Consider the following 23,989-nt stretch of genomic DNA (forward strand, 5'->3'; position numbering starts at 1 on the left):
CACTGGGAATACCTGGCCGATTGAGATGTCCTTGGTCTCTCCCCTCCTTGACCCCACCATCCAGCTAGACCTCGAGCAGGTAATTACACAGTTATTCCTTATAATTGCAATGAATGCCAAGAATAAAAGTGCGGCTGTCCAGTTGTTTGCCAGAGGGACCCATCCTAGGCCAGGATGTCAGAGACGGCTTCCCCAGGGGCGCAATATGTAAGCTGAGGCCTGAGGATGCATGGAGGTTGCCCTGTAAAGAGAGAGGGGAAGGCGTTCACAAGCAGAGGAGACGGCAGGGCTCCAAGTTGGAAGAGAGCTCAGCACGTTCCCAAACCTGAGAAGCCATAGGAGCTGGGACTCAGAGAGTGAGGGGTGGAGTGGCCTTTCTCAGTGGGTGGAGGTGAGGGATCTGGGCTTCATCCCAAGAGCAAGGGAGGCCTTTGAGGCCTGATCATATCTGTCGTAAGATCACCTGGCCCCAGTGTAGATAATGGACTAGAGGTGACCAGCTGGGAGGCCCCTGCAGTGGACCAGGCAGGAGAGGGTAGTAGAGAAAATGCCTCAGTGGAGGCATTTGGATACTGTGGGCACATAGATGCTACCAAAGTCATGGGTGTCAGCAAGGAAGATTTAAGCTTCAAGTAAGTGAGATCTTGCCTCAAGTAGGCTTTAATAATTAACAGTCTTAGGGTGACCTTCCCTCGCAATACATGCCCCCTTGGAGGGAACTCCCATCGAGTACTAGGCCCCAGTAGGATCCAGAGACATGGTGGGTTCTGTGCATATACAGCGTACAGCTCCAGAGTCATCTCAGACCCAGGCAGACCATTTTTCTCTCCGGTCTGCTGCCACAGGTGTCTGCTGCATCCTAGAGATGGTAGGCCAATGGGATCCTCAGGCTTCCTTATTCTTAAGAATCAGGGGAGGGAGTTGGGCTTGTCCGTTTCCAGAGTAAAAGCCCATCCCTTCTGGAGAACAACTCAGGACGTATGTCTGGTGCTAAAGCAAGAGCCGTTGCCAGGAGATGGGCTCAGGTAGATCAGGATCTACCTGGAGCTGGGCCTGGGGGGTCATACCTGAGCAGCTGCGTTCTGCTAAGAGGGATGAAGGAGGTCTGAATGTTGGAGAGGAAGCAAGTGTCCACCTCATTATGAAGGTAGTGGGGTCACCCAGGGAGAGTGGGAGAGTCCGGAGGAAGTCCCCAGCCAGCTAGAAAAGGTGCAACCTTTAAGGTTGGGGAGAAGACAGCCTCAGACTTGTCACTGAAGGGGTGGGATCCAGTGCCCAAGTGTCCAGCCGGTCTTAGGAGTATAGATGTTTCATTCCTAAAAAATGGGAGAGAAGGTTGGCGCACCTGGGTGGCTCAGTCATTGAGCTTCTGACTCTTGGTTTGGGCTCAGGTCATGATCTCACGGTTGGTGAGTTTGAGCTCCATATCGGGCTCTGCGCTGAGCCTGGAGCATGCTTGGGATTCTCTTTCTGTCTCCTTCTGTGCTTCTCCCCCAAGCACGCGCGTGCGCTCTCTCTCTCTCTCTAAAAATCAATAAAATGAAAAACAATTAAAAATGGGAGAGAAGGCAAAGGATTTGGGCACAGATGCTGATGGGGGTTAGGAGCCTGGGAGCCTGGGGGAAGTTCTGTACTCAGTAAATAGGAAGCAAACAGAGTGAGGGTGGCTTGGCGTGTTGTAGGTTTGGGGAGACAGAAGTATGACAGTCCTCTCTGAAGAGACTGTGGAAAGATTGCTTGCTGGGTAGCAGTCAGGGTGCACCTGAGTCAGGAGTCACGGTTATCAAGTGGTGGGGGCAGGTTAGATCTGCGATTCTCCAACATCTTCGGTGCAGGGTGGAGTAAGCAGAGTTGGATTTCACCAGGTTATGGTTTACCCACATGAAAAATGCTGGAGCCTCTAAATAAGAGAGGGGAAAGCGAGTTGAGAGGTTTTGCAGGAGAATGATGACTAGTCACTGAATTTAGGCTAAGGACCAGTGAGGAGGTGGATGTCCTGCCCGGTGCTAGGTGCTGCGGTGTAGGGGTGTAGAGATGAGAAGCCAGGGCTCCCGTGGTCGAGAAGTCCACCAGCTGCAAAGGACCTAACAAGCACTCAAGGCTCGCGCTAAACTCAATTCCTCCCCGCTGTAGGGGGCGAGGGGGCCTGGAGGTTGCCGTCGAGCCGGTGGCAGGGGGACCGAGTGGGCAGCGTGTGGATCGGTGTGCTTCAGGGAACGCAATATAATTTAAACACCTCAGCGCACGGAGAAGAGGGACCCCAGACTGCTTGGAGAAGCTGAGGGGCGGGTTCGCGAGGGCTCGGGCCGGTCCGGGAGTGTTTCCAGAACGGCCGCCTGGGCACCGCGGGCGGGTAATTGGTCGGGCGGCGCGAAGCCGGGGGTTCGGGTTGGAGCGTGTCGCCCCGCTGCTCCGCACACTCGCTGCAACTGGTAGTTTTCCGCAGACTCTCGCGTTCTTGCGGCCGGATGTCCCCTCCTCCCGCCTTCGCTCGTTCCCTAGTCTCCCGGCGTCCTAGGCGTGCGGAGCCTGGCTGGGCGCAGCGGGGTGCAGAGACGCGGCCTCCCGCGAGGTCGGCACTGGTGCGCTCCGGCCCCGGCGGGCAGAGCGCCGGGCTCCAGTCGCCGGCGCCTGGCTCAGCTGTGCGCTCCGCGTCAGCGCCGCTTCCGTTCCCGGCCCGAGGCGGGTATCCGCCGAGGGGGACCAGCGCAGCCACCGGCGCCCATCTGACCCCAGCCCCGCCCCGCCCGCCACCCGCAGGGCGGGCCTGGGCGGGGGCTAGGGCCGGGCGGGGGTGGGACGGTCAGCCCGGCGGGTGTCCTGTGTCCTCCCCGCGGCGTCGGCCGGGCGCGCGGACTTCTTCGCGGAAGCGCAGCGAAGGCGACTGCTCCCCTCTGGAGCGGGCGCCGCGGTGCCGGGCTCTCGCTTCGCTGGTGCCCGGGCCCCCTGCTCCCGCTCCCGTCCTGCCCGCGTGCCTCTGCGCGCCCGGGGCGGCCCAACCATGCTGTGCTGCCTGCTGGTGAGGGCCAGCAACCTCCCCAGTGTGAAGAAGGACCGGCGCAGCGACCCGGTCGCCAGCCTGACTTTCCGAGGTGAGAGCCCCTTGGCCGCGGCACCCGCGCGCCCGCGCCGCCCGACCCTCCGCGCGCGGCCGCATCTGCGGCCACGGCTCCGGCACTAACCCTAGCCCAGGGCACGGGGACAGAAATCTCAGCCCTGCAGGGAGGGCGAGGAGGATGAACCAGAGCATAATAAATACCATAGTGCTCTGCAGTTTTGGAAAACGGAAAGTGCTATAGTATGTAATAGTTGCCACTTTTCTAAGACCCGTTCCCGGAGGTATGATGCGAGAACCCTTTACCGGGCAGTGAGGCTAAGGGTGAGAAAAGAAAGATGGGTGCAGAACAGAGAGAGGAATCAGGGTCGCTTACAAACTGGGCGTGTAGATGGTGTGCTTTTGAAGTTGTGTCTTTATTTCATTCATTCATTCATTCGCCCGTCTTTATTGAACACTGGCCATATTGAATCCGCCATGCCTCAATTGGGAAGAAAAGGAACAAAATAGGAGCGATATGGCCTTGACGCCAGAATTTTGAGCGGTGTCAAGGATGTTTTTCAGAATTCAAAGAGCCTAAGCATCTACATGAGGTGTTTAGACAAGAGAGGGTCTCTCTCTCTCTCTCTCTGGAGCAACAAAGGACTCCTAACCCCCCTTCTCACCATGTACCCTTAACCCATCCCCTTTAAGGTAGACATTCTCATGGGAGGAGGTGTCTCAAGAGGGGGAAGGAGAAAAGGAAGGATATGTTAAAATGAAGAGAAGGAACAATGGCTGTGAGTCAGGACCCCAGTTCTGCGAAGAAAGATAAATAAGGAGAGGAGAGAGGGTTTCTCTCTTACCAAAAGTAGAGGGAAAAGTGGCTGGTGTTTTCCTGAGATTTGAAAACAGTGAGGGCACCAGGGGGCTTTTTAGCTCCGACCCAGGATCTCCATCCAGACTCCAAGCTCCTCAAACTAATAATGACCATAGATGGCAGACACAATTTGACAAAGTGAGAAATACTCACATTTATTCTTTGTTATGGGACAGTTTACATTTTATCCCTCTTTTGAAAAATGTAAGTAAACACATTTTGGAAAGCTTTGCTCTTTTCATGAGCTGGTGACGTTACTGGATGCCTACTATGAAATGCAACTTCACGACAAGGTCGCTAGCTCATCTGCCTAAGCCATTCCCTTATATAAATTGTGGGTCCACCTCTGGCTGGACAAGAAGTTCTGTAAGGGTCTTGAGACCAGGGGCCTAAAGAAGCCTAGGTCTCCTGGATGCTTTGGAATCTGTTCACAGCTCTTTCCCCCTGGTTCTGGAACAGTCTTGTGGTAACTCCCAATCTCTCCATTCTGCAGATAAGGGAATGGAAACCTGGGGAAGCCATGTGTCCAGGTCAGTGGTCATGGCAGGGAGTGCTTGGAGTGGGCAGTGCCCTTGGGTCAGGAAGGTGACCACATCTGTTGAGGCCCCTGTTGGCTGTTGCCCTGGCCCAGGTACCCCATTCAGCGGCTGTCCTCTCAGTATTCATACCCCCCCCCTGACCCCTTGTGATGCTTTACTATTTATTTGCATTGATAAACTCCTAGCAAAATGGAAATATAATAGAATGTAACATCTCCAACTGTTCAAAGCCTATTGTTTTTCAAAGCTCTGCTGCAATGCCACCTTCTCCAAGAAGGCACCCAGGCTTCCGCTGGCATTCATGAGTCTCTTCTCTCTGTGTGTACAGCACCTTACTAGGTCTGCTAGAGTGCTCACCCCAGCCAGACTGTGCCCAGCACTCAGATCAACGCTTAGAATGCTGTGACTGCTTGAGAGCAGCAGCCTGTCCTATTTATCAGGATGCCCAGTGCTGAGCACAAAGCAGTTCTCTGTAGTGTTCGTGTGCTTTCTGGCCCAGGCTCTGACCATCCTTCAGATGTGCCTGAAGCCTCATGCAGTCTGGGCCAGTGGTCCTCATACTTGCTGTGCCTGAGAATCCTCTGGATTCTGATCCAGCAAGGTCCAAGAGGTCTGAGACTCAGCGCTTAACATCTACTTGATGCAGAACATTTTGGAACCAAGAGAACCAAGAGAACATTTGGAACCAAGAGAAATTGATGTGAGATGTGGTGAAATCTGAAATTAATGTCATTCCCTCCCCCACTCCCACCCCAGGGGCTATTCATACTGCAGTCCATGGCTGAGTTGACACTTAGGGGGAGAGGCCATTAGAATCAGACCCAGAATTTACAGATCATTTAGGCTGGGGTGCTCTACCCTGGCTGCACAACAGAACACGTGGAGAGCTTTAAAAAAGACCGCTACCAACCTCCTTATCCCCTCTTCGCTTGCATCTCTGGAGGAGGGGCCCAGATATAGGTGTTTCTAAAAATTCTCCAACGTTTCAGATGTGCAGTTAGTGGGGTGAGAAGCCTAGAGCCTGATCCCCTCATGGCACAGAGGGCACTGTGGCCTGCTTGCAGAGAAACCAGCCTGCACTGGTTGCTTGGCTCCCACTTGCAGCCCCAAATGCATGGGCCTGGCCGGCCCCACTTTCCCCGCAGTTGTTCCCAGGGCATTCCAGGCTCGGATGTAATTTCAGGACCTACCTCCCGAAATAGACCATGAGCTCTGGGAGGCTGGACTCTGAGGCCACTTTCTGGGTCCTCTCTCATGGGTTCTCCCTCTCTCATGGGTTCAGGGTGGAGGTTATTAATGAATACTTATCATTCCTTTGTTCTGTACTAATTAACTAATTAGTTAACTAAAACTACCATGGGTACCTGGGCTGTGGCAGATAGGTTTGACAGATTATCTGCATGAATGAACGGCTTCATTTCCTATAGCATTTGATGATCTGTGCCTCTCTTCTGTTCTGCCCATTTTCCACTGGCTAATGTGATTATTTATGCCTCTTCATTCATGCACTTAGTTCACCGAACAAATATTTATTGAGCACCTAGTATGTGCTGGTGCTAATCAAGGTGCTGGGACACAGCCAAAAGCAAAACCAGATCCCTCTTCCCTTGGAGCTCAGACATGTTATTTCCTTGAGGGTGTGCTCTCCTGCGACCTGGCTTGGTGAATTTCTACCCTGCTTCACCCAGGCATTACTGTTTCTTCCCTTTCTTTCATCCTGTCAGGGCTTCGCTTCCTTCCTATGTCTCTCTAGTGGCCCCTCTCCCTTTCTCCTCCTTCCCACCCTTCTGTCTCCTGTGGGGGTGGGGGAGCACAGAGGTGGGGGCTGGTCTCTAGGCTCTGGGCAGGAGGCTGGGGGATCTTATAGAAACTTCTGAAGGTGGAAAGACTTCTTAGGGGCTGGTGTGCCTCAGCCGTATAGGGAATGTGGGCTGCAGGGCTGTCTGAATCTGGCTTTTTAAACATTATAAAGTGGCTTTAAAGCGTTGAAATAACCTTCTATTTTCTTTTTGTGAACATAATGCATACTCAGTGTAAAAAAAGGATTTATTATAGGAGTGCCTGGGTGGCTCAGTCGGTTAAGTGTCTGACTCTTGATTTTGGCTCAGGTCGTGATCTCCAGGTTGGTGCAGAGCCTGCTTGGGATTCTCTCTCTCTCTCTCTCTCTCTCTCTCTCTCTCTCTCTCTCTCCCCTTCTCTCTCCACCCCTCCCCAATTTGAGCGCGTGTGCACTGTCTCTCAAAATAAAATAAATAAATAAAAATCTTAAAAAGGATATATTGCAGGAATATATGAGGCAAAAGTAATGAATGGCCCCAAATCCAGGTACTTTGAATTAACTTGTTATCGGTTATCCAAGATTCTTTTTTCCTCTTTTTCAAAAAAGCAATTTTTAGGTGTGAAATTTAACACCCATGTAAAGTACATACAATGTAAACGTATGCTTTAATATACTGGTTCTCAGCTGGGGGTGATTTTGTTCCTCAGGACACATTTGGCAATGTCTGGAGACATTTTGGGTTGTTACCACCGAGTTGGGGAGGGGGGTTGGAGTGCTACTAGCATCTAGTGGGAAAGGGCCAGAGATGCTATTAAATATCCTACAGTGTATAGGACTGGCCCACAATACCCATAAGAAAGAGTTATCCAGCCTCAAATGTTAATAGTGACAAGGTTGAGACACCCAGCTTTAATGAATAAATGGGGAAGGGACTATCCATGTGTATCACCAGGACAAGGAACAGAACCTTGCCAGTCTCACCCCTCCATCACAATTCCCAGATCCCTTGCCTTCCTCTCTAGAGATAGTCCCATCCCAGATATCTTTTTTCAAATGTTTGAATGTTTACATTTTCACTTGACAATGAACCAGGGGCATCTTTCTGTCAGTAGATAATCCTTTACACGTCTTTTTAAAATGTCTGCATAGTATTTTATTACATGGATGCACGCTAATTCAGTTCATCAACCCCCTATTGATGTATATTTCGGTTATATCAAATTGTTAATATTTATATCCATTGCTTAAGTTATACTGTCACTGTGGGAAATATCCTACAGTGATTAAATCTTTTTTTAAATGGCTGTGCTAATGCTTCAGTGAAGCTTGATTTTATTTCATTAAAAATTTTTTTTAATGTTTCTTTATTGTTGAGAGAGAGAGCACAGGGAGGGGTAGAGAGAGAGAGAGAGAGAGAGAGAGAGAGAGAGAATCCGAAGCAGGCTCTGCACTGACAGCAGAGAGCCCGATGTGGGGCTTGAACCCACGAACCATGAGATCATGACCTGAGCCAAAGTCAGTCGCTTAACCAACTGAGCCACCCAGGTACCCCAATTGATTAAATCTTTATTAACATATTTAATTTTTCCCTTTGGGTAAACACTGGAAGTGGCATTGCTGTTGTCTGTGTCAGAGGTTAGAGAGATGCGTGTAAGGCTTTGCTGCATTTCCCAAATTGCTTTCCTGAACATCTATACCAGTTTTACACTCTCGTTAGCTGAGTATGAAACTTTTTTCCCTATAATCCTGCTAACACAAAACATTATCATGCTTTAACAATCATCTTTAACCATTTCTTAGGTTCAAATAGTATTTGTGATATTTCAATGTTATTACCTATTACTTACTTGCATTTATGTCTCACTGAATTGCTTTTTTAAGAAGTTTATTTTTGAGCGACAGAGAGAGAGAGAGAGGGAGAGAGAGGGAGGGATGGTGGGAGGGACAGAGAGAGAGGGAGAGAGAGAGAGTCTCACAGGCTCTGCGATGTCAGCACAGAGCCAGATTCAGGGCTCAATCCCATGAACTTGTGAGATCATGACCTGAGCTGAAATCAAGAGTCAGACACTTAACTGACTGAGCCACCCAGGTGCCCCTCTTACTGAGTTGCTTTTTAATTTGCCCAGTTTTTTGTGGGGGTTGTCTTTTTCTTAATTAGTTGCAAGTGCTCTTCATATATTAAGGATGTTAACATTTTGTCATAGATATTTCAGGTATAGTCCCCAGTTCTAATTGGCCTGTTGGGTTTAAAGAGTACCCCTCTCAGAGTACATTCTATCACAGCCGGTATATCTACCTACCGTCCCCCCTTCCTGGCTGTTTCCTGGAAAGGGTGGTTTCAGTGAGGATTTAGGAAGATGGATATTAGGGTGGGTTCTTGAGGGTGAGAAGAGTAGGACTTTTCTGGAAATGGGGGGCAATGACAGCTGCCCAGTTCCTGAGGTGTATAGGTTTAGGTTGGGGCACAGATGGTGGGCAAGTATCAAAGTTATCAGAGTCTACCCCTCCTTTTTGTAAGAGGGTATCTGTGCTGACAAGTAAAGCAGATCTTCCTTCAGCGGAAGCCAGGGCTATCTTTTCTCCTTTCAGTTGCCATTGCCTTCTGGTTTTGTCCTGATACTTTGAATCTTTATCATGCTCTTTGTACGATGGATAGTCTAATGAAGTGGCAACCGAGTACCCAAAACAGAACAAGTTCTCGATACATACTTGTTGAATAATCAAGGCCGCTTGCACAATCTTAAGCTGCCAGGAAGCTTCTTACAGTAAGTCTTGTCACCTGACTCATGGGCAGAGACAGCCTGTCTCTCTCTCTCTCTCTGGGAGTCCAGAACACCCCATTTCCTCTCTTCTCTGCTCTCTTTCTTTTTTTAAAAATTTTAAAGTTTATTTTTTTCTTCTCAAGTTAGTTAACATACAGTGTAGTCTTGGTTTCAGGAGTAGAACCCAGTGGTTCATGTCTTACATATGACACCCAGTGCTCATCCCGAAAAATGCCCTCCTTAATGTCCATCACCTATTTAATCCCTTCCTCCACTCCTATCAAACCTCAGTTCTCTGTATTTAAGAGTCTCTTATGGCTTGCCTCCCTCTCCGTTTTTATATTATTTTTCCTTTCCTTCCCCTATGTTCATCTGTTAAGTTTCTCAAATTTCACATATGAGTGAAACCATGTGATATGTATCTTTCTCTGACTGACTTATTTTGCTTAGCATAATACCCTCCAGTTCTATCCATGTTGTTGTAAATGGCAAGATTTCATTCTTTTTGATCACCAAGTAATATTCCATTGTATATTTATATAACACATCTTTTTTTCCCTTTTTTAATGTTTATTTATTTTTGAGAGAGAGAGAGACAGAGCATGAACAGGGGATCGAACCCATGAACTGCGAGATCATGACCTGAGCTGAAGTCAGATGCTTAACCAACTGAGCCACCCAGATGCCCCGATACCACATCTTCTTATCCATTCATCAGTTGATGGACATTTGGGCTGTTTCCGTGATTTGGCTATTGTTGTGATAGCACTACTATAAACATTGGGGTGTATTTGCTCCAATCAAATCAGCATTTTTGTATCCTTTGGGTAAATTCCTGGTAGTGAAATTACTGGGCCATAGGGTAGTTCTAGTTTTAATTTTTTGAGGAATCTCCACACTGTTCTCCAGAGTGGCTGCACCAGTGTGCATTCCCACCTACAATGCAAAAGAGATCCCCTTTCTCCACATCCTCACCAGCATCTGTTATTTCCTGAGTTGTTAATTTTAGCCATTCTGCCCAGTGTGAGGTGGTATCTCATTGTGGTTTTGATTTGTATTTCCCTGATGTTGAGCAATGTTGAGCATTTTTTTATGTGTCTGTTTGTCATCTGGATGTCTTCTTTGAAGAAGTGTCTATTCATGTCTTCTGCCCATTTCTTCACTAGATTATTTGTTTTTCAGGTGTTGAGTTGGGTAAATTCTTTATAGATTTTGGATACTGACTCTTTATCAGATGTATCATTTGCAAATATCTTCTCCTATTCCGTCAGTTGCCTTTTACTTATTTATTTGTTTATTAAAACTTTTTTAATGTTTATTTTTGAGAGAGAAAGAGACAGAGCACGAGTGGGGAAGGGGCAGAAAGAGGGAGACACAGAATCTGAACCAGGCTCCAGGCTCTGAGCTGTCAGTGCAGAGCCCAACGTGGGGCTCAAACCCACAAACTGCTAGATCATAACCTGAGCCAAATTGGCCGCCCAACTGACTGAGCCACCTAGGTGTCCCCCTGTCAGTTGCCTTTTAGTTTTGTTGATTGTTTCCTTTGCTGTGCAGAAGTTTTTATCTTGATGAGGTCCCAATAGTTCATTTTTGGTTTTATTTCCCTTGCCTCTGGAGTCATGTCAAGTAAGAAGTTGCTGCAGCTGAGGTCACAGAGGTTGCTGCCTGTTTTCTCCTCTAGGGTTTTGATGGTTTCCTGCCTCACACTTAGGTCTTTCATCCATTTTGAATTTATTTTTGTGTGTGGTGTAAGAAAGTGGTCCATGTTCATTCTTCTGCATGTCGCTGTCCAGTTCTCCCAGCATCATTTGCTAAAGAGACTGTCTTTTTTCCATTGGATACTCTTTCCTGCTTTGTTGAAGATTAGTTGGCCATACATCTGTGGGTCCATTTCTGGGTTTTTGATTCTATTCCCTTGATATATGTGTCTGTTTTTGTGTTTTTTTTTTTTTAATTTTAAGCTTTATTTATTTTTGAGAGACAGAGCATGAGTGGGGGAGGGGCAGAGAGAGAGGGAGACACAGAATCCTAAGCCCACCCCGAGCTCCGAGCTGTCAACACAGAGCCCAATGCAGAGCTTGAACTCATGGACCACGAGATCATGACCTGAGCCGAAGTCAGATGCTTAACTGACTGAGCCACTCGGGTGCCCCTATATGTGTCTGTTTTTGTGCCAATACCAGACTGTCTTGATGATTACAGCTTTATAATATAGATTAAAGTCTGAGGTTGTGATGCCTCCAGCTTTCGTTTTCTTTTTCAACATTACTTTGGCTACTTTGGGTCTTTTGTGGTTCCATACAAAATTCAGGATTGTTAGTTCTAGCTCCGTGAAGAATGATGGTGCTATTTTGATAGGGATTGCATTGAATGTGTAGATTGCTTTGGGTGGTATTGACATTTTAACAAATGTGTTCTTACAATCCATGAGCATGGAATGTTTTTCCATTTTTTTGTGTCTTCTTCAATTTCATTCTTAAGCTTTCTATAGTTTTCAGTGTACACATCTTTTACTTCTTTGGTTAGGTTTATTCCTAGGTATTTGATGGTTTTTGGTGCAATTGAAAATGGGATTAATTCCTTGATATCTCTTTCTGTTGCTTCATTATTGGTGTATAGGAATGCAACCAATTTCTCTATGTTGATTTCATATCCCGCGGCCTTGCTGAATTCATGTGTCAGCTCTAGCAGGTTTTTGGTGGAGTCTTGGGTTTTCCAACGGAGTATCATGTCATCTGTGAAGAGTGAAAGTTTGACTTCTTCCTTGCCAATTTGGATGCCTTTTATTTTGTTTTGTTGTTAACACTATGTTAAACAGCAGTGGTGACAGTGGGCATCCCTGTTGTGTTCCTGATCTCACGGGAGAAAGTTCTCATTTTTTTCTCATTGAAGATGCTATTAGCTGTGAGCCTTTCATAGATGGCTTTTATAGTGTTAAAGTATGTTCCTTCCATCTCGATTTTCTTGAGGGTTTTTATTAAGAAAGGATGCTGCATTTTGTCAAATACTTTTTCTGCACCTATTGACAGGATCATAAGGTTTTTATCCTTTGTTCTATTAATGTGATGTATCACACTGATTGATTTGCGAATATTGAATGAGTCCTGCAGCCCAGGAATGAATTCTACTTGGCCATCGTGAATAATTCTTTAAATGTACCGTTGAATTTGATTTGCTAGTATCTTGTTGAGAATTTTTGCATCCAGGTTCATCAGGGATATTGGCTTGTAATTCTCCTTTTTTAGTGGGGTCTTTGTCTGATTTTGGAATCAAGGTAATGCTGGCTTCATAGAATGAATCTGGAAGCTTTCCTTCTTTTTCTATTTTTTGGAACAGTTTGAGAAGAATAGGTATTAACTCTGCTTTATTTTATTTATTTTTTGAGAGAGAGGGTGCAAGTGAGCAAGGGGCAGAGAGAGAGAGAGAGAGAGAGACAGAGACAGAGAGAGAGACAGAGAGAGAGACAGAGAGAGACAGAGAGAATCCCAATCCCAGGCGGGGCAGAGAGAGAAAAAGAGAGAAAGAGGGAGAAAAGTGGGGCTCCAGCTCACCTGATGCAGGACTCGAACTCACAAACTGTGAACTCATGACCTGAGCTGAAGTCAGATGCTTAACTGACTGAGCCACCCAGGAGCTGAAGTCAGATGCTTAACTGACTGAGCCACCCAGGTGCAAAGTATTAACTTTGCTTTAAATGTCTGGTAGAATCCCCCTGGGAAGCCATCTGGCCCAGGACTCTTATTTGTTGGGAGATTTTTGATAACCGATTCAATTTCCTCGCTCGTATGGGTCAGTTCAAATTTTCTATTTCTTCCCATTTGAGTTTTGGTAGTGTGTGGGTGTCTAGGAATTTGTCCATTTCTTCCATGTTGTCCAGTTTGTTGGCATATCATTTTTCATAGTATCTCTAATAATTGTATTTCTGTGGTGTTGGTTGTGATCTCTCCTCTTTCATTCGTTATTTTATCTATTTGGGTCTTTTCTCTTTTTGAGAAGTTTGGTTAGGGGTTTATCAATTTTTTTTTATTCTTTCAAAAGACCAGCTCTTAGATTCATTGAACTGTTTTACTGTTTTTTGGATTCTGTATCATTTATTTCTGCTCTAATCTTTGTTATTTCCCTTCTTCTGCTGGCTTTGGGCTTTCTTTGCTGCTGTTTCTCTAGCTCTTTTAGGTGTAAGGTTAGGTTGTGTATTTGGGACCTTTTTGCTTCTTGAGATGGGCCTGAATTGCGGTATATTTTCCTGTTAGGACTGCCTTTGCTACATCCCAAAGGGTTTGGACTTGTGTTTTCATTTTCATTTGCTTCCATGTATTTTTAAATTTCTTCTTTAAGTTTCTGGTTGACCCATTCATTCTTTAATAGGATGTTCTTTAACCTCCATGTATTTGGGGGCTTTCCAATTTTTTTCTTGTGGTTGATTTCCAGCTTCATAGCATTGTGATCTGAAAATATGAATGGTAAGATCTCAATCCTTTTGTACTTGTTGAGGGCTGTTTTGTGACCTAGTATGTGATCTCTTTTGAAGAATGTTCCATGTGCACTTGAGAAGAATGTGTATTCTGCTGCTTTTGGATGAAAAGTTCTGAATATATCTGTTAAGTCCATCTGGCCCAATGTGTCAGTCAGAGTCATTGTTTCCTTATTTTTTTAAGTTTATTTATTTATTTTGAGAGAGAGAGAGAGTGTGTGTGTGTGTGTGAGAGAGAGAGAGAGAGGGAGAGAGAGAGGGAGCACACAATTGGGGGAGGAACAGAGAGAGAGAGGGAGAGAGAGAGAATTCCAAGCAGGCTCTGCACTGTCAGTGGCAGAACCTGATATGGGGCTTGAACCCATGAACCGGGAGATCGTGACCTGAGCTGACATTAAGAGCCAGATGCTTAACTGACTGAGCCACCCAGGCACCCCCATTGTTTCCTTATTGATTTTCTGCCTAGATGATCTGTCCTTTGCTGAAAGTGGAATATTAAAGTCACCTACAATTATGGTATTATTATCAATAAGTTTGTTTATGTTTGTGATTAATTGATTTATATATTTGGGTTCCTCCATGTTGGGGCATAAATATTTACAATTGTTAGCTCTTCTTGGTGGACAGACCCCTTAATTGCGATATAATGCCCTTCTTCACTTCTTGTTACAGTCTTTGTTTTAAACTAGTTTGTCTGATAGAAGTATGGCTACTCTGGCTTTCTTTTGATGTCCAGTATCATGATAGGTGGTTTTCCATCCCCTCACTTTTATTTTATTTATTTTTTAAAAGGTTTTATTTTTTTATTTATTTTGAGAGAGAGATGTGGGAGGGGCGGGGGGGGGAGAGAGAGAGAGAGAGAGAGAGAGAGAGAGAGAGAGAGAGAGAGAATCCCAAGCAGGCTCTGCACCATCAGCATAGAGCCCAATGTGGGGCTCAAACCCACAAACCGTGAGATCATGACCCGAGCTGAAACCAAGAGTTGGATGCCTAACCAACTGAGCCATCCAGGAACCCCTCCATCCACTCACTTTTAATCTGCAGGTGTCCTCAGGTCTAAAATGAGTGTCTTGTAGGCAGCATATAGATGGATCTTGTTTTTTTTTTTTTTTTAATCCATTCTGATACCCTATGTCTTTTGATTGGGACATTTAGTCCATTTACATTCAGAGTGCTTATTGAAAGATACAGATTTAGCGTCATTGTGTTATCTGTAGGTTTCATGCTTGTGGTGATGTCTCTGGTCCTTTGTTGTCTTTGCTACTTTGTACTCACAGAGTCCCCCTTCGGATCTCTTGCAGGGTTGGTTTAGTGGTCATGAACTTCTTTAGTTTTTGTTTGGGAAAGCCTTTATCTCTCCTATTCTGAATGACAGCCTTGCTGGATAAAGGATTCTTGGCTGCATGTTTTTCCTATTCAGCACATGGAATATTTCCTGCCACTCCTTTCTGGCCTGCCCAGTTTCAGTGGACAGGTCTGCTACTACTCTTTTATGCCTCCCTTTTAGGTTAAGGCCCATTTGTCCCTAGCTGCTTTCAGAATTCTCTCTCTTTGTATTTTGCCAGTTTCACTATGATATGTCATGGTGTTGACCTGTTTTTGTTGATTTTGAAGGGAGTTCTCTGTGCCTCTAGGACTTGGATGTCTGTTTCCTTCTCCAGATTAAGGAAGTTCTCAGCTATAATTTGTTCAAATAAACCTTCTGCCCTTTTTCTCCCTCTTCTTCTGGAACTACTATGATATGGGTATTGTTTCATTTCATGGAATCACTTAGCTCTCTAATTGTCCCCTCATGATCTAGTAATTTCCTTTCCCTCTTTTTTTCAGCTTCATCATTTTCCATAATTTTATCTTCTATTTCACCTATTCTCTCCTCTGCTTCTTCCATCCTAGCTGTCACCGTATCTAGTTTATTTTGCAACTCATTTATAGAATTTCTTAATTCTTCATACTAGTTCTTAGGTCTTTGATTCCTGTAGCAATAGATTCTCTGTTGTCTTTTATGCTTTTTTCAAGCCCCACTGTTAGTTTTATGATTGTTATTCTAACTTCTTGTTTAGATATATTGTTTAAAACTCTGGCTGTGATTTCTTCCTAAATTTTCTTTTGGGGAGAATTCTTCTGTTTTGTCATTTTGGCTAACTTCTGTCCTTTGCATATTTTAATAGCTTGCTATGTGCCCTGTACCTGCGAGTACTATTATATTAAGAAGGGGTCATACACTGTCCAGGGCTGCGACTTCAGGAAGTGTTTTGGTGTATGTTGCATGCACTCTGTTGTTGCATTTTGGCTGCTCTATTCCACTGGTCTGTCCTCTGCAAAGCTCTTCCTTGCTTGTAGTGGTGGATTGTTTGGACCTTCCACCAGGTGTACTGTGATTTGTTTGTTGAACTAACCCTGGAAAAAAAGGAAAAAGCAAGGCGGGACCCTGATCCCATAAAGAGAGAAAAATGAAAGGGGAGAAAAGAAGACCAAACAGAGAATCAAAAAACTATAAGGCTATGGGGCTCCTGGGTGGCTCAGTTCGTTGAGTGCCCAACTTTGGCTCAGGTCATTATCTTGTGGTTTGTGAGTCTGAGCCCCACGTTGCGCTCACTGCTATCAGTGCAGAGCCTGCTTCAGATCCTTTGTCCCCCTCTCTTCCCCTCCCCTGCTTGTGCTCTCTCTCAAAAAATAAACATTAAAAAAAAACTATAAGGTTAAATCCAGAGAAAGAGAAAGGAAAATAAAGAAGAGAAAGAAAATGTGTAAAAAGAATAGAGTAAAAATGCCTGATCAAACAACACACACACACACACACACACACACACACACACACACACACACATGCACACGCACACACACACATACACACACAGTAAGAATTGACCAAAAACAAATCAGAAACTATGAATCCGATTCCAAAAGAAAAAGAGGATAGAGAGAGAGAGAGAGAAAAGAGAAGAAAAGAAAAACAGACAAACAAAAACAACAACAACAAACAAACAAAAACCAATTGTCTGTTGGTCCCTGGGACCAGTGGCTCTTCTGGTCTGGAGGGGAGGCTGGCTGGGTGGGTCAGTGTCAGTCCCGCCCTGGTAGAGAAGCAATTAGCAGGCATGGAGGGGCGGGGATTGGTGTAAGCAGATCCTGCTTCCACTGGGGGCTGCTGTGCTGCTCCCTGAAGCCCCACCGTGTTGGTGTTGGGGAGAAAAATGGTGACACCCCAGTCTCTCTACCCCGGACTGGGTGTCTCAAACCACGCTGCTCAGGGGCAGTAGGCTTGCCCTGCTCCACAGTATCCTGTGACTCCTAGGGGCTCAGCTGGGATTCAAAACCTGATGTGTCAAAGGACCCCACCCCCCCGCCCTGACCCTGTTCTGGTGTAGGCCACTCAGCCCTGCTGATAAAAGGTCTTTGGCTGGCACCTGCAGAGCCTTTCATCCTTGAGGAGGCAATAAACCCTCTTCCCAAAGTACTCGAGGAAGGGGACTGTTCCCTCCCAGCGTACCCCTGAGATGGCTACAGAGCCCCCCGGGGTGGGCTCCTTCTTCCCCAGGAGTGCGCACACACGGCTCCCGGCTCCACTCGGGAGAAAGTCGCTCACTTTAGGAACCTCTGAGTTTCAGCTCCTAAGGCTGTTTGGAAAACAGAAACTGGTGCTCTCTGGAATTCTCTTTCCCCAGTGCATGGTCTGGAAAGGTTTTCCTTTTGGGCAAACTCGATAGGGAAGCCCTCTCTCTTTCTCTCTCTTTTGTCTCCGCACAGAAGGGGTTCCCTCCCTCCGTGCCTATGCTGTTTTCTCTCCCCCAATTCACATACATGCACCCCAGTCCTGCCAAGCTGTCTCCCTCCAACTGTGGAGATCCTTCTGCCACTCCGCAGATTGATTTTCTGGGTGTTCCCAGTGACCTGATGTCAACCCAGCTGTGTTTGAGGGACGAGGAAAATCCTGGTCCCCCTACTTCTCCTCCGTCTTAACTCCACCCCTCTCTCTGCTCCCTCTCTAAGTGAATGGCACCACCAGCCACCCATGCATCCTTGTCAGAACCTGAGACATGTTCTGCTCTCCCTGCTTCTCTCTTCCCCACCTAGTCGCTGGTCAGTGTGCCCGAGACCCATAGCCTTTGTGTCCTCACTGTCTCACACCTGGACTTTTTGAAAAGATATGGCAAAATACACATAGCATAAAAGTTATCATCTTAATTATCTTTCAGTGTGCACTTCAGTGCACTTCAGTGGTATTAAGTACTTTTATATTGTTGTGCAACCATCTCCGCCATCCATCCCAGAACTCTTTAATGGTCCTCAACCCATTAAATAATAACTCCTCACGTCCCTGGTAACTGGCTGTTTTCACTTGGTATAATGTCCTTGTGGTTCATCCAAGTGGTAGTGTTGTCAGAATTTCCTTCCTTTTTTTAAAATTTAAATCTAAGTTAGTTAACATATAGTGTAATAATGATTTCAGGAATAGAATTTAGTGATTCATCACTTACATATAACACCCAGTGCTCATCCCAACAAGTGTCCTCCTTAATGCCCCTTGCCCATTTAGCCCATCACCCCATCCAACACCCCACCAGCAACCCTCAGTTTGTTCTATTTAAGAGTCTCTTATGGGGGCGCCTGGGTGGCGCACTCGGTTGAGCGTCCGACTTCAGCCAGGTCACGATCTCGCGGTCCGTGAGTTCGAGCCCCGCGTCTGGCTCTGGGCTGATGGCTCAGAGCCTGGAGCCTGTTTCCGATTCTGTGTCTCCCTCTCTCTCTGCCCCTCCCCCGTTCATGCTCTGTCTCTCTCTGTCCCAAAAAAATAAATAAAAATGTTGAAAAAAAAAAAAAAAAAAAAGAATCTCTTATGGTTTGCCTCTCTCTCTGTTTTTATATTATTTTTGCTTCCCTTCCCTACGTTCATCTGTTTTGTATCTCAAAACAGTCAGTCCCTGACTGACTTGCTTAGCATAATACACTCTAGTTTCATCTACAGTGTTGCAAATGGCAAGATTTCATTCTTTTTTTATTGCTGGGTAATATTCCATTGTATTTCTTAAATTTTTTAAAAAGTTTATTTATTTTGAGAGACAGAGGAAGCAGAGGAGGGGCAGAGAGAGAGAGGGGGGGAGAGAGAGAATCCCAGGAAGGCTCTGTGCTGTGAGTGCAGAGCCTGATGCGGGGCTCGAACCCATGAACCTGAGCCGAAACCAAGAGTTAGAAGATTAACTGGCTGAGCCCTCCAGGTGCCCCCATTGTATTCTTTATCCATTTATCAATTGATGGACATTTGGGCTCTTTCCATACTTTGGCTCTTGTTGATAGCGCTGCTATAAACATTCTGGTGCATGTGCCCCTTCAAATCAGGACTCCTGTATCCTTTGGATAAATACCCAGTAGTGCAATTTCTGGGTTGTAGGGTAGTTCTATTTTTAATTTTTTGAGGAACCTCCGTACTGTTTTCCAGAGTGGCTGCACCAATTTGCATTCCCACCAGCAGTGCAAAAGGGTTCCTCAGAATTTCCTTCCTTTTTAAATAAATTTTTTAAAAATGTTTATTTATTTTTGAAGGAGAGAGAGACAGTGTGAGAGGGGGAGGAGGAGAGAGAGAAGGAGGCACAAAATCCTAAGTAGACTCCAGGCTCCAAGCTGCCAGCACAGAGCCCGATGCGGGGCTCTAACTCATGAACCATGAGATCATGACCTGAGCCGAAGTCGGATGCTCAACTGACTGAGCCACCTAGACACCCCAGAATTTCCTTACTTTTTAAGGCTGAATCATATCCCATTGTTTGTATATCCCACATTTTGTTAATCCATTCATCTGTCAATGGACATGTGGGCCTTGATGTCTTTGAGGTGCATTGGGAAATGGATCAGTATCTCTCAGCTTTTCTTTAAACCCTCCTTCAACAGTCATAAAAACCTCCCAAATTACAGACTGAGTGTACCCTCAGTGAAAACCCCTGCTTTAGAGTTTGTCTTCTGTATGATCCCAATAGCCCTAAAGATTCCATTGTCATCAGTGTCACGAAAACAAGCATTCTGTCTGCTTCCCAAATGTGCCATGACCTTACAGTCGTGTTGTGGGGACTACTGGGAGATTGCCACCTGATTCTGCCAGATGTCAGGGAACTCCCTTCCACCCCATAACCTCTGTGGGTGTCCAAGTCCCTGGGGCTAACAAGCATCCTGATCACTGAAAGGAGCCTGTCCCCACAAGATGGGCCTACAGATACGAGTGAGACCTGGAGCCCAGTCTGCTGGAGAGACAGCTCCCTGGCCACTGACAGGTAGACCTCACCAGGTGGTGAGCAGAAGGGTAGTGATGTGGCTTCTCATGTGAGGCCATGGATATGCCTGATGCTTGGCTGTCAGGAGATGTTGGAGGCTCCCACCAAGGGAGATTGCTTAGCCAGGTGGCCCCAGGTACTGGATGGGGCAAGATAGGCGGTCTTCTTACCTCTGCTCTGCTTCTGTCTCTGAGGCCCCTCAGCTTCCCTCCCACAGCCATGGTCTTTACCAGAGTTAACCCCAGGACCAGGATGGTGTCCTACCTCATTCCTGTCACACACCTTGGCTCTCGGCACTCAAGACCCAAGATGGTGGTTTCTTTGTTCTTCAGTTCTCCTCTGATGACCTTCATTTAAGGCATTATTTTCAAAATTTTTGGATTGTTATCCACAACAAGAAATATATTTTATATCAAGACAGGGGTGTGTACGTGGCTCAGTTGGTTAAGCGTCCAACTTCAGCTCAGGTCATGATCTCATGGTTTGTGGGTTTGAGCCCCTTGTCGGGCTCTGTGCTGACAGCTCGGAGCCTGGAGCCTGCTTCGGATTCTGTGTCTTCCTCTCTCTCTACCACCTCCCCCCCGTCCCTCTGTCTCGAAAATAAATAAACATTTTAAAAAGGCATAATACACACATATAAATATGTATGTGAATATATAACCCAGTGAAAGATGTACTCTGATATTTTCTTTTCTAGTTTATTCTGTCATTAAAAAGACATACTGGCCAACTCACTCAGTTGATCTCATGGCCTACTAATGGGTCCCAATGAGCAGTTTGAAACCTCTATCCTATGGCAATGGGAGGCTCTGGTTTGGGTAAAAGTTGGGGTAGGTAGGCCTGGGGAAAGAAGTGAAGATTTTTCATGGGGAACAGAAGAGTCCTCCCATTGTACATTTATTCCTTCTCGCTGAGTCATTCGGTCTGGAGGAATACCCTGGAGCTACAACATGATTCTTATGGAGGCCTGCTGGCCTCCAATTCTGCAGAGCAATCCAGGAAGAGGACGTGGTCCCCTGTCCCCAACCTCAACATGACCTTTGGGCTCTCCTGTATCTTTAACTATTGAATCTGTTAAATTACGCATGTAGAGCCACATCTCTCAAGGCCAAAATTAATTATCAAGGACAGGACAGGTCTAAATCTATGATAAGGAAGGAACTGTTTTCTTAACTGTTTCCTAATTAGCAGCATGCCTTCCCTTTCCTTGCCATCTATAAGTCATGTGATTGTACTGGCTTAAGGTTTCTTCTTTCCTGCACCTCTTAGGGGCTGTAGTGCCCTTCAGTGACCCTCCCTTAATGTCACTCAGAGAGTCTTAGCGTTGGTCCTTCTAACCATACTTAGTGAAATTTCACTGAGAGCCTTTGTTCGCCTCATCTTTAGGGAAGGCAGGAAGTGGGAAATGCTTGAAAGACACTTTGCACAGGGCTTGGCACATGGACACTGTTCAATTAATACCAGGAGCACCAGGAGCACCAGGAAATGTTTCCAAGTGGATGACTCAAGAGTGGCTGCAGATGGGATTTTTTCCACGTTACTCTTGTAGGTCATGGGGAGTTGATAGGGGAAGGGAAATAGACACTTAGATAGAATCTCTTATCTCCTCAAAACTCTATGAAGTGAGCATTCTTCTTCTTCTTTTTTAAAAAAATTTATTTATTTTGAGAGACAGAGAGAAAGCACAAGCAAGTGAGGGGCAGAGAGAAGGAGAGACAGAATCACAACAGGCTCTGATGATGGGACTCAAACCCACAAACTGTGAGATCATGACCTGAGTCTAGATCAAGAGTCAGATGCTTAATCCCCTGAGCCACCCAGGTACCCCTGAAGCGAACATTCTTCTTATTATCAATTTACCACCAAGGGAGCTAAGGCCTAGAGAGGTAATAAGTTCTAGCTAAGGTCACGCAGCAGTAGCTATTATTTGAATGACTCCAAAGCTGTGTCTCACTGATGGAGACATACCAACATGGCCTTCAAGAATGGTTCAGCCAGGGCAGGTTGGAGAAGATAACTCTTGCCCCTCCCAGATCTCCTCCTTCTCATTGTGACTTCTCTCATCCCCTTTGTCCACTGACATACTCTCCTACTCTTAATGCAGTCTTATGGCATTCCTTGAGAACAGTAGTTCTATCCCCTGGTGATGAAGTGAACTTGGAGCCAACTTGGGAAAGAAAAGACCCATTTATTCAGCACTTCATTACTCCGTTGCCTTGCTATACACTAGGGTTACTACATGAGTAAGGCATGGTGTCCCCTCACAGTCCAGTTGGGGAGAGACATAGAAACACATATATGTGTTCTGATATGTGATCACAGCTTGCAACCATCTCTGTCTGGGAGAGACAAGGGAGATTGACAACTGAGCTGGGTATTGAAGAATCAGTTAGGAGTTCACTCGATGCATCTGAGTGGGGCATGGGGGAAGAGGAAGTGAAATGAACCTCGTATGTAATGAGTATGCTGTGTGCCAGGAACCTCACTCATACTATCTTTTTAGTTTTCACAAAACCCCATGAAGAGGTATTATTATGACCTTATAGATGAGGAAACAGAGGCTGAAATGTTCAATGAATTTCCTAAGAGTTTCTTCAGGTGTGTTACAGGGACTCCTGGAGGAATACCCACGATTCTTTGAGCAGGTCAGCAAGGTTAAAACTATTTTCAGAATAACCCAAAGATGATATGTGCCTTTTCAACTGTGTTGATATTTGCACTAATGGTACAACGGAAGGTAAAGCTGCTGGTGCCTTAATACTAGTGAAGGCCTTGGTGCCACATTGTACTTGGCATTGTATTCCTCACCCTTATGTATTTGCAGTTAAAATAAAGCCAGTTTTGTTGAAGAATGTCCTTGATAAAGCAGTACAATTATCAATTTTATTAAACTAGATCCCTAAGTACATGTGTTTGTAATATTTTGGGTGTTGAAACAGAAGTATGCATAGAACACATCTGCTACATGCTGAAAATAGTTGTTACAAGAAAAAGCACACGTATGGCTGCTTAAGTTGTAAGCTGAATTAGCCAGTTTCTTTTTCTTTTTTTTTTTTTTTTAATTTTTTTTTCAATGTTTTTATTTATTTTTGGGACAGAGAGAGACAGAGCATGAACGGGGGAGGGGCAGAGAGAGAGGGAGACACAGAATCGGAAACAGGCTCCAGGCTCTGAGCCATCAGCCCAGAGCCTGACGCGGGGCTCGAACTCACGGACCACAAGATCGTGACCTGGCTGAAGTCGGACGCTTAACCGACTGCGCCACCCAGGCGCCCCACCAGTTTCTTTTTCTTAACGTGATACTGTTTTTTACTTGAAAGAATGACTGGCAAACTGATTTTTCAGACTTGGGCATTTGACAGACATTTTCTTTCTTCTTTTTTTTTTTAAACATTTTTAAACGTTTATTATTGAGAGACAGAGAGAGACAGAGCATGAGCATGGGAGGGACAGAGAGAGCTGTTAGCACAGAGCCCGATGTGGAGCTTGAACTCACAAACCCAGCGAGATCATGACCTGAGCTGAAGTCAGATGCTTAACTGACTGAACCACCCAGGCGCCCCGACAGACATTTTCTTAAAAATGAGTGAGTGAGGGGCTCCTGGGTGGCTCAGTCGGTTAAGTGTCCAACTTCGGCTCAGGTCATGATCTCACGGCTCTTGAGTTTGAGCCCCGTGTTGGGCTCTGTGCTGACAGCTCAGAGCCTAGAGCCTGCTTCCAATTCTGTATCTCCCTCTCTCTCTGCCCCTCCCCCGCTCATGCTCGGTCTCTCAAAAATAAATAAACGTTTAAAAAATTAAAAAAAAAAAGAAAATGAATGAGCGAACTTTCCACCTCAAGCAGACATTTATTATTTGTTGCCAATCATAAAATTTGAGCTTTCAAACCAGAATTGGAATCTTAGAAAACCTGTATCTTTCAGCTTCTTGATGAGATGGATGGTAATATTAATGAATGTGATTTTTCTGGTATTATATACTAAAATGTGTCAATATTTGGAAGGTCTACATAACTCAGTGAGCAGAAACCTTCCAAATAACCAAGGCAAGATATTACAGAATCACGCATGGGTAAGATATTCATTCAAAGTACAAGACAGAACAATGGATTTCAATGTAATAGACTACAAAATGTTCATCTACCTTGTTGCAAGAAATACTACTTGTTGAATTTTTGGTGTAGTGTCAAAGAAGGATATCCACAATGATCTGAAAATTTATTAAAATACACTTTCTTTTACAACTATATATCTGGGTGGGT

At 45.6% G+C, this 23,989-nt stretch overlaps 1 protein-coding gene across 22 annotated transcripts in view; it reads left to right on the plus strand.

Moving 5' to 3' along the window:
• Positions 1 to 23,989, plus strand: part of DYSF (dysferlin) — a 225,210-nt gene that overhangs the window by 7,102 nt on the left and 194,119 nt on the right. For 5 of the 22 annotated variants that reach the window (XM_043603651.1, XM_043603655.1, XM_043603661.1 and 2 more), the window contains exon 1: positions 2,828 to 3,092. The exons of 9 other annotated variants lie outside the window; for them this stretch is intronic. In XM_043603651.1, the coding sequence (XP_043459586.1) occupies positions 3,002 to 3,092 (91 nt within the window). In that variant the 5' untranslated portion in view covers positions 2,828 to 3,001. Of the gene's footprint in view, positions 1 to 2,827; positions 3,093 to 23,989 lie in introns of those variants that run through there. 8 more of the 22 variants (XM_043603644.1, XM_043603648.1, XM_043603646.1 and 5 more) reach the window with 3 other exon arrangements.

The sequence above is a fragment of the Prionailurus bengalensis genome, chromosome A3 (assembly GCF_016509475.1).
Source record: "Prionailurus bengalensis isolate Pbe53 chromosome A3, Fcat_Pben_1.1_paternal_pri, whole genome shotgun sequence".
Lineage (NCBI taxonomy): Eukaryota > Metazoa > Chordata > Mammalia > Carnivora > Felidae > Prionailurus > Prionailurus bengalensis.